The 13,542-nt window shown below is 47.7% G+C and overlaps 1 protein-coding gene across 1 annotated transcript in view; it reads right to left on the reverse strand.

Moving 5' to 3' along the window:
- Positions 1-8,603, reverse strand: part of LOC113407548 (phosphofurin acidic cluster sorting protein 2-like) — a 169,588-nt gene extending 160,985 nt beyond the window's left edge. The window contains exon 1 of the mRNA XM_026656180.2: positions 8,482-8,603. Within this exon, the coding sequence (XP_026511965.1) occupies positions 8,482-8,603 (122 nt within the window). The remainder of the gene's footprint in view (positions 1-8,481) is intronic.
- Between the last annotated feature and the right edge of the window lie 4,939 nt (positions 8,604-13,542).

Below are 13,542 nucleotides of genomic sequence, written 5' to 3' on the forward strand. Positions count from 1 at the left end.
GCTACCTTCCTCCTGGCTCGAGAAGAGCTCCTGGCTGCATGGCTCCAGGGATTCCGGGGTGTCTCCATCCGGCCCACCACTCTCACTCCCGTTTTCCTCCTCCTTCCCCCCCCCCGGCTCTGAAGTGTCCATAGTGATGTGCTCGGAGTGGATGTGGGGTTAACCCCAAGTATCGCATCCAGCTCTTTGTAGAATCGGCAGGTCACGGGGGGAGCACCCGAGCGGCCATTTGCGTCGCAGGCTTTACGGTAGGCTCTCCGCAGCTCCTTCACTTTAATCCTGCACTGCAGGGCATCCTGGTCATGGCCCCTTTCCATCATGTCCTTTGATACCTTCCCGAAGGTATCGTAATTCCTACAGCTGGAGTGCAGCTGAGACTGTATAGCTTCCTCCCCCCAAACACTGATGAGGTCCAGCAACTCGCCATTGCTCCACGCTGGGGCTCGCTTGGCACGTGGAGGCATGGTCACCTGGAAAGATTTGCTGATAGCACTCCACGCCACGCCAGGCTGAGCAAAAAGGAAGGGGATTTTTAAAATTCCCGGGGAATGTAAAGGGTGGGTCACATGGTTGGTTACCTGAGGCCAGGGCAGTAGAGTTTGAACTGATGACCAGAGTGGCTAGAACAGGCATTGTGGGATACTGCCGAATACTTCTGGAGGCCAGTCTCAGCGCATTGGGCGGCCACACTGGCGCTGCAGCGGCAGCGCAATGCACGCTATTCCTCTCGGGGACATCGAGTACATGCAACGCTGCAACCACGGAGATACAGCGCTGCAAATGGCTTGCCAGTGTGGACAGGGAGTGAGTTACAGCCCTGGGGGTTGCTTTACAGCGCTGCAACTCGCAAGTGTAGCCAAATATAAGGCACACTTGCAGCCCTTAACAGCCACTGTTTCCCACTGGTTTATCTGTGCAGATGGATGCACTCATCCCAAGAGGGGGATCTATGGAACACTCAAAGATGGACCAAGTAGTTTCCAAAGTCTCCCAACAACTAGTGTCACTTGTTTATTTACCTATCAGCCAATTCTCTAGGTGACTACCCAATTTTCAATAAACAAGCTAGCAACTAGTGAGGTTCCATTCTCTCATGGTGAAACTGGCTCCATGCCCTGCGAGTCTCCACATAATTACTGTACATTACTGTAATCTGATTAAACCTCACTACGAGAGGAGCTTCATGTTATCACTTTCAATTAGATTTAAGCCACTTATTGTCTGCATTAAGATCCATTTGGACTACAAATCCCACACCACTGCTTGAGAAATGGAATTTATCAGTCAGATGACAACAGCAATGCATGCTATACTGAAAGCCGGAGAAGACAGTAAAGACTGGATAACAATTGCAGTAGCTTTCAGGGAGGGAGAAAACGTGGGCAAGTAAACTAACACCTACCCTATCCAAGCTTGCTTGTCTCCCAATGCTCAAATTCTCCTCCAATTCTCCACTCCCTCTTTTTCTTCTGATCCCAGCTTCATTAAAAAAAATGGAAGATGTGCTAGAGGCCCAGAGGAATTTCTCAGTCCAGGATTTTCACTAAAGCTAAGAGAAAGACTGAGGAGAACAGCAGGCCTGGCAATGCAGCATAATTTGGCAGATGGTCATTAATTCCATAGGAACTACCCTCCCAAAAAGGTCAGTCATAAGAGTGGCAGAATTTGGCCCATAGGAATTAAAAGAGCTGCCAAGACATGATGCAAATAAGCAGACTAACAGGCCAACTTCCCATGCAAAGGCAAACTATGAGATGCATTTAGAAAATACAGATCAGGGTTTACAGAGGAACATAATCAAAATGGCACTCTGAAAAGTTTTCAGCATTTGCTTCTTACTCATTTGTTGGGCTACAGTTCCTCTTCAAGCACAGACTATATGTGGAGTGACTAGGTTGAGAAGCTACATATTTTCCCTCTGATCTTTCTTCCTAACCGTCAAGTTTTTGCTTTCCTTCACCCCAGTCACCCATGATCAGCTGAAGGTTGGTCTTTGGCTTAAGGCACTGGGCTAACTCAGTTCTATTCCCACCTTCACCAAAAGCTTCTTGGATGACCTTGAGCAAGTCACTTCTCCTCTCTGTTCCTCAGATCTTTATCTGCAAAATGGAGATAATATTTCACTGCCTCTTATGTGTGTTGAAGGAAAGTTAACATTGAAGTGCTCAGACACTACACTGATGAACAGAGAAATCTCAACTTATTTATAACATGGACTTCTTCTGAGCTCTATTCAGTTTGGTTCCTTGGTTTCTCCCAATCATGTATGAGGAAACACACTTGCCCCAATAAGATGTATGTTGTGAGACCTAAGTTTGAGTGCTTTCTAGCATCCTAGAAACAGATCAATAGCTTAATGCAAACCCTGTCATGGATGAAAGCATTAATCCATCCACATTTTTTATTCTGGAGATCACTTAGCAAGACAGTCTCTTACAGTCTTGAGACCACCTCCTTCACTTACCCAACCATCCCCCTCAATATCCCAGAGTTAGGGCCTCAAAATGTTCTCTCAGAATGGGAGGTTGTCACATTCACCATTGTAGAATAGCCAACTAACACAGCACCTTCAAAGCAGTTTGCAAACTGTAACAAATTATTCTCCATTTTTCAGATTGGGGAAACTGAGGCAGGAGCAGTTAACTAAAATCATACAAGTCAGTGGCAAACTCGGAATTAAAAGTCTTCAGACAACTTGACCATGCTGCCTCTTGAACCAGCACCATAATTCGAGAAACATACAACTCTAGTTTCTTTTCTTAAAATCATTTTTTAAAAGTTTTAGAGGAAATGTTATGCAGTATATCCTTCCTCTAAGAACAGCAGTTCATTGCACAAGAGTGAGACTATTGGGAAGAAACAGGTAGACAGCTTCTGTCTTCTGAAATATACTTGTCAGACTCTCTGTTGATAAGGTAACACCAGTGATGTGATTGCAATGACTGAAACAAGGAACTTGATTTTCTGAGAAGCTGATTACCCACAACTCCAATTTAAGGCAATAGGCGCTGCACATACTCAGTTCCTCTAAAAATCAGACCCAAGAAACCTATTATATACATAAAGGAAAGCTGTGCCTGTCACTATCAGATGGGTGGGAAGCCAGAGGGCTAAAATCCAGAAAGGCTACGTAGTTTTAACATAGCTGCAGCATATGGTTTTGATGGAGTGGTATCAACAGCCTGCTCTGCATGACTGAGGTATTATGGTCGCTAATACCACAGAAGTACTTTTATACATACAGCAACAACTGTCCACAAAGTACTTTAAAAAAAAAAAAAAGCTGACATCAACAGAAGAATAAGCACATCAAATCATTTATTACACAAAGAAGCTGATCTCTCTTTCAGAGAGAAACCACAATCCCTTCTACCTAATGCACAAAGAATCAAGCACAGGAAACACGAAGATTTAACTGAGCAACTGTCACTGAAGAAAACTATGGTTCTTTGCCACTATTTTTCACAAACTAAATGTGGCCTCCGACAACATTTCTCCCCGTAAAGCAACTAGATACTTAGCACTTCAACTTTTACTAAGTCCACATGAACTGGCTGGACTTCCAGTAAATCAAAACTAGAAGGAGATCTTTCTCTCATCCTTGTGATGTGTGATATTTCATATATTATCCACCACAAAGTCTGCTAATCAGCCATCAACTGGACAAAAGGAGCAAAGCATTCCAATCAATCAACTCTCAGTCTACCAGTCCACCCACAACACTCAAGGCTTCATACCAGCTACACAGGGCAATTCACTGAATGAGACCGTTGCCTTTTATTTCCTTTACTGGCAAGCTCTTGTCCACAAGAGCATTCCAAAATATGTCACATTCCCCAGTGCGTGTGTGTGTGTGTGTGTGTGTGTGTGTGCGCGCGTGTGTGTGTGTGTGTTAAGAAAAAAATAACTGCAGGCACTTAGCCCCAATTACGTATTCCAATAAGCAAGCACTTGCTGCTCCAATCACTGCTCCCCTCTATCGCTGTATGCCAAAAGGGTAGGAATGTCTCTGAAATGGAAACAAATGTCTCTAGAGATTTCTCATGCTACACTAACCTAACTTTTGAAAAGGGAAGGAAATGCTCCCTCCCAGAGCATGATCCTCCTGCATATTCCACCCATTCTCTGACTCTTTGCTGAGCTCAAAGCAGCGGTGTTTGAAGAGTCCTAAAAGTCAACAGGCGTACAGAAGAAAAATTGCAGCCAATGAAAATCCCAAGGAAAATACCTGACCACACACCAAGCCCATTTTCCTCTCCACTCTCCTCCATGTTTTCACAGATGTCTGCTTGAAGAGGGAGCTCTCATTCTCATATCGAGTATACTGTGTCTTCTGTCAACTTTTCATTTGATTATAGCATGTCTCAAGGACATTCCTACATCCCAGGAGGTGGTACTTGCAATATTCGTGGTCAACAGTTCCAAAGAGGAGTGCCTAAAGTTAAATATAGTCTTAGGAAAGTAACTTTAGTGCTCCTTTTTTAAATATCTTGACCTCTCCAATCACAGACACCTTCGTGTTCTTAGGTAGCACCTGCACCACATATAATGAAATGCAAAACAGTAGTCTGATGTAATGTTAGCAGGTAGAGTTAAAACAGCCAGGAAAGGCTAATAAAGGTTCACTGAGCAACTTAACACAGCAGCATTATATATATATATTTTCTATTTCTGGTTAACTGCATATTATTGTGTCTAAAATGTGCAGCATAAGATACAGATGCATTGACACCAAACTAATGTTTCTGTAGGAACCCCAACTTTTCAATTTTCTGACTTAGTTTTGGCTGTGCACTCTCAGTGTTTTATTAGTCTACTGTGTTTTGCAGGCCTGCCAAGTGTCATGCGTCTCACACAACACTCACACCTGCAGGCTGACACGCATTGCCATGGCCCAGACTGAATATTCTGCATCCAGCTGGGCTGCAGGAACATCCGGCAACTGTGGTTCAGTCACCCGAGTCCGCTGTGGCACCTGGGGGGAGCATGCAGCCAAGTGGCTTCTGTCTGCTGCTCCCCCTGCTGGACCTGGAAACAGCAACCAGGAGGAGCAGGCAGTGACAGCTACCACAGGAAGGAGGCAGCAGGGACAGGTGTGTGGGTTGGGGGTGGGGTGGGACCAGATTCCCACACCCAGCATCAACCACCAAACAGGTCTCAGTTGCCCCCAGTCCTTAGACACCCACTAGGTTTCACAACGTGCCCTATGGCTTCTATCCCCAGACACTCACAAATCCAGTTTCCTTCCCAGCTATCCCCAGACACTCCCACAATGCAGCTTCCCTCAAACCCCAGTTCCACACACACAAATTCAAGTTTCCTTATGCCCAGCTTTCTGCAGCCAACTCCATCAGTCCCCCAGGCATCACCAACCTCTACCCAGCCAAATTAAGCCTTCCTCCCAGCCCTCACTTTGTATTTTATTTGTTTGGGTTTTTTATAAATAAAAATTGTCTCTAGTGATGTTAACCACCAACTGATCCCAGTCACCATTTGAAATACACACCTCCTTGAGGTAATTAGGGTGTGTGATAGAGTGGAATATCTTTTTATTGCTGCTTTTGTTTTTTTACAAGGCTGGGTTATAAAAACAGAATAACCACGTACATAAATAGATTGGATGTTTGCTGCAAGAGAAAACTTTTCAGAGTTTAATTTGCAGAATGTAACCAGAATTGTGGAAGTCTCTTATAATTGTGGGACCTACAATTTCTCCCAGTTCCCCACAATCTCCTCCAGTTCCTGATGTTAAAGTAGGAATTTGAAGGGTTTTGTTCTGTGTGGTTAACTGAAATAGTGATGATCACCCTCATGCAAACTGTCACACTAGAAACCTGACAACACACTTTAAAGTCACAAAAGGTACAGAGCTTGTTGGGGTGTCTGCTAAAATGTTAGATTACTGGGCACACTTGGTGATTTCACTCCTATATTCATTTATTTTCCCCTAAACCAAGCAAAGACGGTAGCACTTCAAGAACTCGTCGCTGTCACCTGCCAAACCTCAGTCGTTTTTGGTGTGACCCTGCTGAGAAAAAAAAAAGGGGGGGGGAATATTTTTTTCCTACACAAACTAGAAGACAAATAAAGGGATCTTGCTCAAACATTCAAATATAGCATGTCTATACTTTTGGGCACAAACCAAGCATAGAAATATCAGCCCAGAAAGTTTGGAGAGTTGTGAGCAAGTGAAAAGAGGCTATTAGAATGGAAATGCACTTTCAGCCTGACTACCAGAAGCCTAGACATCTGCTAGAATATATTCATACAAAACTTACAAGATACTGATGAAAAACTTGTGCATTTCTCAACTAGTGTGGCAGACTCATTTCAGGAAGGGGGTATACAAGAAGCAAAAGAAGGGGTCAGAGTTAATAGGGAAAACTGCCAATCTCCCTCACATACACTGCAAACATTCTGCCCCTCTTCAAGTAAAGCAGCAGGCCGTTACTTGAAAGCTCACCATTGCTCACAATTTGGCCCCTAGTGAAAGTGGCCATGAGAGCATCTCACATGTACAGGGCAGCAGCCCGCCAACCCAATCTTCTCTGTTCAACTTAAGGGAATACTAATGGGTGCCCCTCAACCATGTAGCCTTTGAGTGAGTACAGAGTCAGCAACACACATGTAAGACAAAGTAAGGAAAAGGAAGGATACACAGAAGAGACAAGACCAGTAGGGAAAAGAACCAGAAAAGGAAACATGAAAAAAATGGACAGAAAAGAGTAAAGGGAGCAGTAACTATCTGCTAATCTACCCCAAGGTGGGGAGTGCCAAATAAAGTTGGGACACCTGTTTACTCTGCACACGGAGCCAGAGTTCTTTTTACTGAGTGAACTGCAATAAAAATGAAAAGCAGGCAACCACACCAGGGAATGGAAAGGACCTCGAAACTAGGGAATTGTGCTGTCCAGCAGGGCTGGGGAGTTCAACCTCCAGATTCTATGCCCCTCATTTCCTGGAGTCCCTTAACCTTGTAGTTTGTCCTATTCTCATGGACCGTAGAAGGTTGGGGTTGAACACACTCAGACATCTCAAGGGTACTGGGGTAAGAGAGCATAGACATTGACATGAGTCTGGGGAGCATGGCTCAGCAGTGGGCGTTCTCCAGTGACTCCCCTCCCAGTGTTGCTGCCTGGCACAGTTCCCTGAATGCCTAGTTCACAGCCTTCCATCCATCAACTTGTCTGCCCATTGTACACATCCAGTTTGTGTCAATTTTATCATAAAAAGCCAGGCTGAGGATTTGTCTCTAGCAACAAGAAAACATGACTTGATATGAATTTAGAAAGCTTACTTTTATGTTTTTTTCTTCTGTTATGATCATAAAAACCCTGACAACAGAAGTTTATCCGGGCTGGGGGAGCATGAAGGAGATGTCAGGGCTAAACAATGGGACCAGTGAGACAAAGTAAGTAAGGTGCGCTGCTGCCCAGCTAAGCTCCCACCCGCACCCTTTCTCCATCATCCCACCCACCTCAAAGCCCCACTTCACACAGCTTAAGCTGTTCTCATGCCCCATCCCAGTTCACTTTTGAACAATCAATACCCACACAAGTAAATAAGTAGTAACAAGAATAGGAAGATGCTGGTAAGTACTATTAAAAATTGAGGAATTTGCAAACAGAAGCTTAATCAACAAATGCAGTCCCCAAAGCCAGGATGTCACCAGCCAAACCAAGCCTCCCCTGCCCGTTTATGTCAATTCATGTGCCTTATCACCTAACCATCAAGAAATGCCCTTTCCAATCCACCCACAAGGCACTCACCCAGTCCCTCCAGAGACACAACCCTAACCCTATGCCTCCCTCCCACACACACTCCCTCCAGGTACAGACCTCACAGGTACACGTCTAGGGAACACAGCTGGGGCTCAGGCTGCCATCTGGGTACAGAGGTGAGGCAGGACATGTGCATGGGGGCGGACATACCCGAGAGCAGCCCTAGGGCTGAGGGGTCTGTGAGGGAACAAGCCAGGCTGTGGAGGAGGGGGGCACTGCCTGCCCTCAGGAGTGGTCCCCACCTCAATGCTGGCTAACGGAACGCCCGGGCCTGAATCCGAGCCCTGAGCTCGGCCCAACCCCCTGAACAGAGACAGGCTCTCCCCACCTAGCAGGGGGTGCGGGGTAGGTCCCCCCATACGACGGGGCACCCTTCCGGGGCAGGGCAGCCAGGACCATCGCTGGGGGCCCCTCAGGCGCACGCCCGGGGCTCTCACGGGGGGCCTGCAGGCCCCACCCGACCCACAGCAGGTAGGGAAGGGGGCTCCGCGGGGAGGAAGAACCGGGGGCAGGGGGTTGCGAAGGGATGCCCCGCTTGGCCCGGCGTGGGCGGGAAGCCCGGAGGCTCGGCCCGGCCTGGGGGCGGGGATGGGACCCGGACCGCCAGGGGGGTTGCATGCAGCCCGCCGCAAGCCGGGGGCTGCCCCAGTGAAGGCCTAAGCCGGGAGGGTGGGGGGCGCTGGCTCGGCCCGGGGCTAACCTGGGGACGCAGCTAGGGCTGGAGCCGTCGATCTCCCAGGTGGCGAATAGGTTCATGGGCACTGGGCGGCTCAACACCCCGGCGCCGCCCGGGAAGCTCAGGCGGCCCCGCTCCGCCGCCATCGCCGCAGCCGCCTCGCTCCCGCAGCGGAGCCGGTAGCCGCCTGCAGCGAGAGAGACGCACACTCCGGACGGTCACTGCGCCGCGCCTACCGCGGCCGGCCAGGGTCACATGGAGGGGGCGGGGCCAGAGTGCTGCGTGGGGGAGGAGCGTGGTGAAGGGTGGGGCCTAGGTAGAGAAGGGGAGGGGTTTAGGGAAGGGCGGAGCGCGCCGTGAGAAAAGGTGCGCTGGAGGGGCGGCGCGGAACTCGGCGCCTAGAGAAAGAAGGGGCTTAGTCTGTGTCCAGGGGTTATAGCTGGTCCTCCACCGTTACCAGAGAAGATAAGGATGTGTTGCAGCAGGGAGCTTAATAATGGTAGAAGCTTCCTGTTTGAGTTCGCTAGTTACTATTTAAAGAAGAGGGGGGAGAGGGGGAGGAGTTTGGGGAAGGGAGAGACAGACGGACAAAAGTCTGTGGTTTCAGAGTAGCAGCCGTCTTAGTCTGTATCCGCAAAAAGAACAAGAGTACTTGTGGCACCTTAGAGACTAACAAATTTATTAGAGCATAAGCTTTCGTGTGCTACAACCCACTTCTTCGGATGCATATCAAGTCTGCAGGGAGGCGCTTAGGAAGAAAAAGGATAGGAGTCAGCAGAAGGAAAGTGGAAGAGCCTGGGGACAGGCAGGTGTTTGGAGAGTTGAAGGGGACGATCTTAGGGATAAGAGAGGGGGAGCATGGACAGGGGTCGGCAGGGCAAAAGTCTGGGAGACGTGGGGAGCTTGGAGAAGGAAGCGGAACGAACCTGCATGAGGAAAAGACGGAGGAGATGAGAGGAAGTTTGGGGAAAGAATGGGGAACCATAGGGAGAAGGAATCCTTAAATGTGTGGAAGAACCTGGGATGTGGGAGGAACCAACGGAGGAGAGGAGCCTGAAAAGAGAGAGGTGGCAACATCTATATCGGAAAGGAGGGGCAGAGCCCAGAGGAAGGAGTCTGGGTGGGGGTGGATAAAGTTGAGGCATTAGAGAGGGGGGAGCTTATAGGGTTTAGGGAGAGAAACCTGGCAAGCAGGATTTAGCAGTTTGAGAACTATTCTTCCTAGGATTGCCAACTGTCTAATTGTGCAAACCCAAAGACCACTGTCACGCCCATTCTCTGAGGCCCCACCCCAGCTCACTCCATCCCCCTCCCTCGTTGGCTCTCCCCCACCCTCACTCACTTTCACCAGGTGGGGGGGAAGGGTTGGGGTGCTGGGGGGGGAGGAAGGGTTGGGGTGCTGGGGGGAGTTTGGGGCCCGGGTAGGGGTGTGGGCTCTGGGAGGGAGTTTGGGTGAGGGGTGTGGGCTCTGGGAGGGGGCTGGGGCAGGAGGGTTGGGTGCAGGAGTGGGTGTGGGGGTGCAGCCTCTGGGAGGGAGTTTGGGTGCAGGAGGGGATGCGGGCTTCAGGAGGAAGTTTGGGTGTGGAGGGAGTTCAGGCTCTGGGAGGGAGTTGGGGTGCGGGTGCAGGCTCTGGGAGGGAGTTTGGGTGCAGGCTCTGGGAGGTGGCTGGAGCAGGGGGTTGGGATGCAGGAGGGGGTGTGGGCTCTGGGAGGGAGTTTGGGTGCAGGATGCAGGCTCTGGGAGGGAGTTTAGGTACAGGCTCTAGGCTGGGGCAGGGGGTTGGGGTGCAGGAGAGAGTCGGGGGTCGGTGTTTACCTCGGGCGGCTCACGAAAGCGACCAGCACATCCCTCTGGCAGCAGCTCCTACAAAGGGGGGCAAGAAGGGGGTCTCAGTGCACCGCTGCCCACAGGCACCGCCCCTGCAGCTCCCATTGGCCGCAGTTCCTGGCCAATGACAGCTGCGGAGTCGGCACTGGGGGTGGGAGCAGCACCCAGAGACCCCCGTTTGCCCCCCCAGGGGCCACAGGGACAGTGCCAGGAGCGGCGCAGAGCCAAGGCAGGTAAGGGAGCCTGCCTTAGCCCTGCTGCCACGCCTGACTGTTTGTGCCCCAAATCTCCTGGTTTAGCTGAAGTAGCCTCCGGGAGATAGAGTGTGATTCCAGGAGACTCCTGGTGAAACTGGGAGGGTTGGCAACCCTAATTCTGCCTGCACGCTCCAACACATCCCCTCCCTCTTATTGCTTCCTCCTCACCAACTCTTTGGGCCCTGTCCGCCTCTACCTATGCTGTGCATGTTATGCACCTGTCTTTCTTTTGCTTACCTGCTTGTTGTAAATTACTTCCTATTATTTAAATTCTAGAAAGCATTCTAAGACTGTTTATTGTGAACACAGTGTATATAGTACATTGAGGTCCTATTCCTTGTCTGAGGACCTTAGATACTACTGTATCTATTGAAATAATAATAGCTTGCAGGATTGGAATTTAAGAGGACTGGATTCCAGAGCTCAGGACCATGTATCCCTATATGAACCTAAAAATATTATTCCAATAATAAGCAAGAGAAATCCTACTGTTCTTATAAAAAAAACTGTGCTATGTGTACTACCTTTACAACTTGGCATAAGGACCTTAGTTACTGTAAAATTACAAAGCACACCCTCTTTTGACATTCTGATTAATAATCATCTGGAGTTCTTAGGGGCAATCAACAGCAGATGTGGGATGAATGTGAGATCCGGGAGCACTATGGTCCGTATTATAGAGGAGGTCAGACAACACGAAAAGGTCCCTTACCAAAGGCTTGTAAGTAAAGTAAGCTGTCATGGGATAAGAGGGAAGGTCCTCTCAAGGATCAGTAACTGGTTAAAAGATAGGAAACAAAGAGTAGGACTAAATGGTCAGTTTTCAGAATGGAGAGAGGTAAATAGTGGGGTCCCCTAGGGATCTGTACTGGGCCTAGTCCTATTTAACATATTCATAAATGATCTGGAAAAAGGGGTAAACAGTCAGGTGGCAAAATTTGCAGATGATACAAAACTACTCAAGATAGTTAAGTCCCAGGCAGACTGCGAAGAGCTACAAATGGATCTCACAAAACTGGGTGACTGGTCAACAAAATGGCAGATGAAATTTAATGTTGATAAATGCAAAGTAATGCACATTGGAAAACATAATCCTAAGTATACATATAAAATGATGGGGTCTAAATTAGCTGTTACCACTCAAGAAAGAGATCTTGGAGTCATTGTGGATTGTTCTTTGAAAACATTTGCTCAATGTCCAGCAGCAGTCAAAAAAGCTAACAGAAAGTTGGGAATCATTAAGAAAGGGATAGCTAATAAGACAGAAAATATCATATTGACTCTATATAAATCCATGGTATGCCCGCATCTTGAATACTGCATACAGATGTGGTTGCCCCATGTCAAAAAAGATATATTGGAATTAGAAAAGATTCAGAAAAGGGGCAACAAAAATGATTAAGGATATGGAACAGCTTCCATAGGAGGAGAGATTAATAAAACTGGGACTTTTCAGATGGAAAAGAGACGGCTAAGGGAGGATATGATAGAGGTCTATAAAATCATGACTGGTGTAGAGAAAGTATATAAGGAAGTGTTGTTTACTCCTCTGAACACAAGAACTAGGGGTCACCAAATGAAATTAATAGGCAGCAGGTTTAAAACAAAAGGAAGTATTTCTTCATACAATGCACAGTCAACCTATGGACGTTGTGAACATAAGAACGGCCCCAGTGGGTCAGACCAAAGGTCCATTTAGCCCAGTATCCTGTCTTCCGACAGTGGCCAGTACCAGGTGCCCAGAGGGAACGAACAGAACAGGTAATCATCAAGTGATCCATCCCCTGTCGCTCATTCCTAACTTCTGGCAAACCGAGGCTAGGAACACCATTCCTGCCCATCCTGGCTAATAGCCATTGATGGATCTATCCTCCATGAATTATCTAGTTCTTTTTGTACCCTGTAATGGTCTTGGCCTTCACAACATCCTCTGGCAAGGAGTTCCACAGGTTGACTTATCTACTTTCTCTACACCAGTCTGATTTTATAGACCTCAATCATATCTCCCCTTAGCCATCAATTTTCCAAGCTGAAAAGTCCCAATCTAATTAATCTCTCCTCATACGGAAGCCGTTCCATACCCCTAATCATTTTTGTGGCCCTTTTCTGAACCTTTTCCAATTCCAATATATCTTTTTTGAGCTGGGACGACCAAATCTGCACACAGTGTTCAAGTTGTGGGAGTACCAAGGATTTATATACAGGCAACATATTTTCTGTCCTATTATCTATCCCTTTCTCAATTATTCCCAGCATTCTGTTTGCTTTTTTGACTGCCGCTGCCATTGAGTGGATGTTTTCAGAGAATTATCCACAATGACTCCAAGATCTCTTTCTTGAGTGGTAACAGCTAATTTAGACCGCATCATTTTATATGTATAGTTGGGATTATGCTTTCCAATGTGCATTACTTCGCATTTATCAACATTAAATTTCATCTGCCATTTTCCACAGACAACCCGCCAACCTTAAGCATATTCTCACAAGCAACCACGCACCGCACCATAACAACTCTAACTCAGGTACCAACCCATGCAACAAACCTCGATGCCAATTCTGCCCACATATCTACACCAGCAACACCATCACAGGACCTAACCAGATCAGCTACAACATCACCGGCTCATTCACCTGCACATCCACCAATGTTATATATGCCATCATATGCCAGCAATGCCCCTCTGCTATGTACATTGGCCAAACTGGACAGTCACTACGCAAGAGGATAAATGGACACAAGTCAGATATCAGGAATGGCAATATACAAAAACCTGTAGGAGAACACTTCAACCTCCCTGGCCACACAATAGCAGATGTAAAGGTAGCCATCTTACAGCAAAAAAACTTCAGGACCAGACTCCAAAGAGAAACTGCTGAGCTCCAGTTCATTTGCAAATTTGACACCATCAGATCAGGATTAAACAAAGACTGTGAATGGCTATCCAACTACAGAAGCAGTTTCTTCTCCCTTGGTGTTCACACCTCAACTGCTAGCAGAGC

The sequence above is a fragment of the Terrapene carolina genome, unplaced genomic scaffold (assembly GCF_002925995.2).
Source record: "Terrapene carolina triunguis isolate 2854851 unplaced genomic scaffold, T_m_triunguis-2.0 Scaffold212, whole genome shotgun sequence".
NCBI lineage: Eukaryota > Metazoa > Chordata > Testudines > Emydidae > Terrapene > Terrapene triunguis.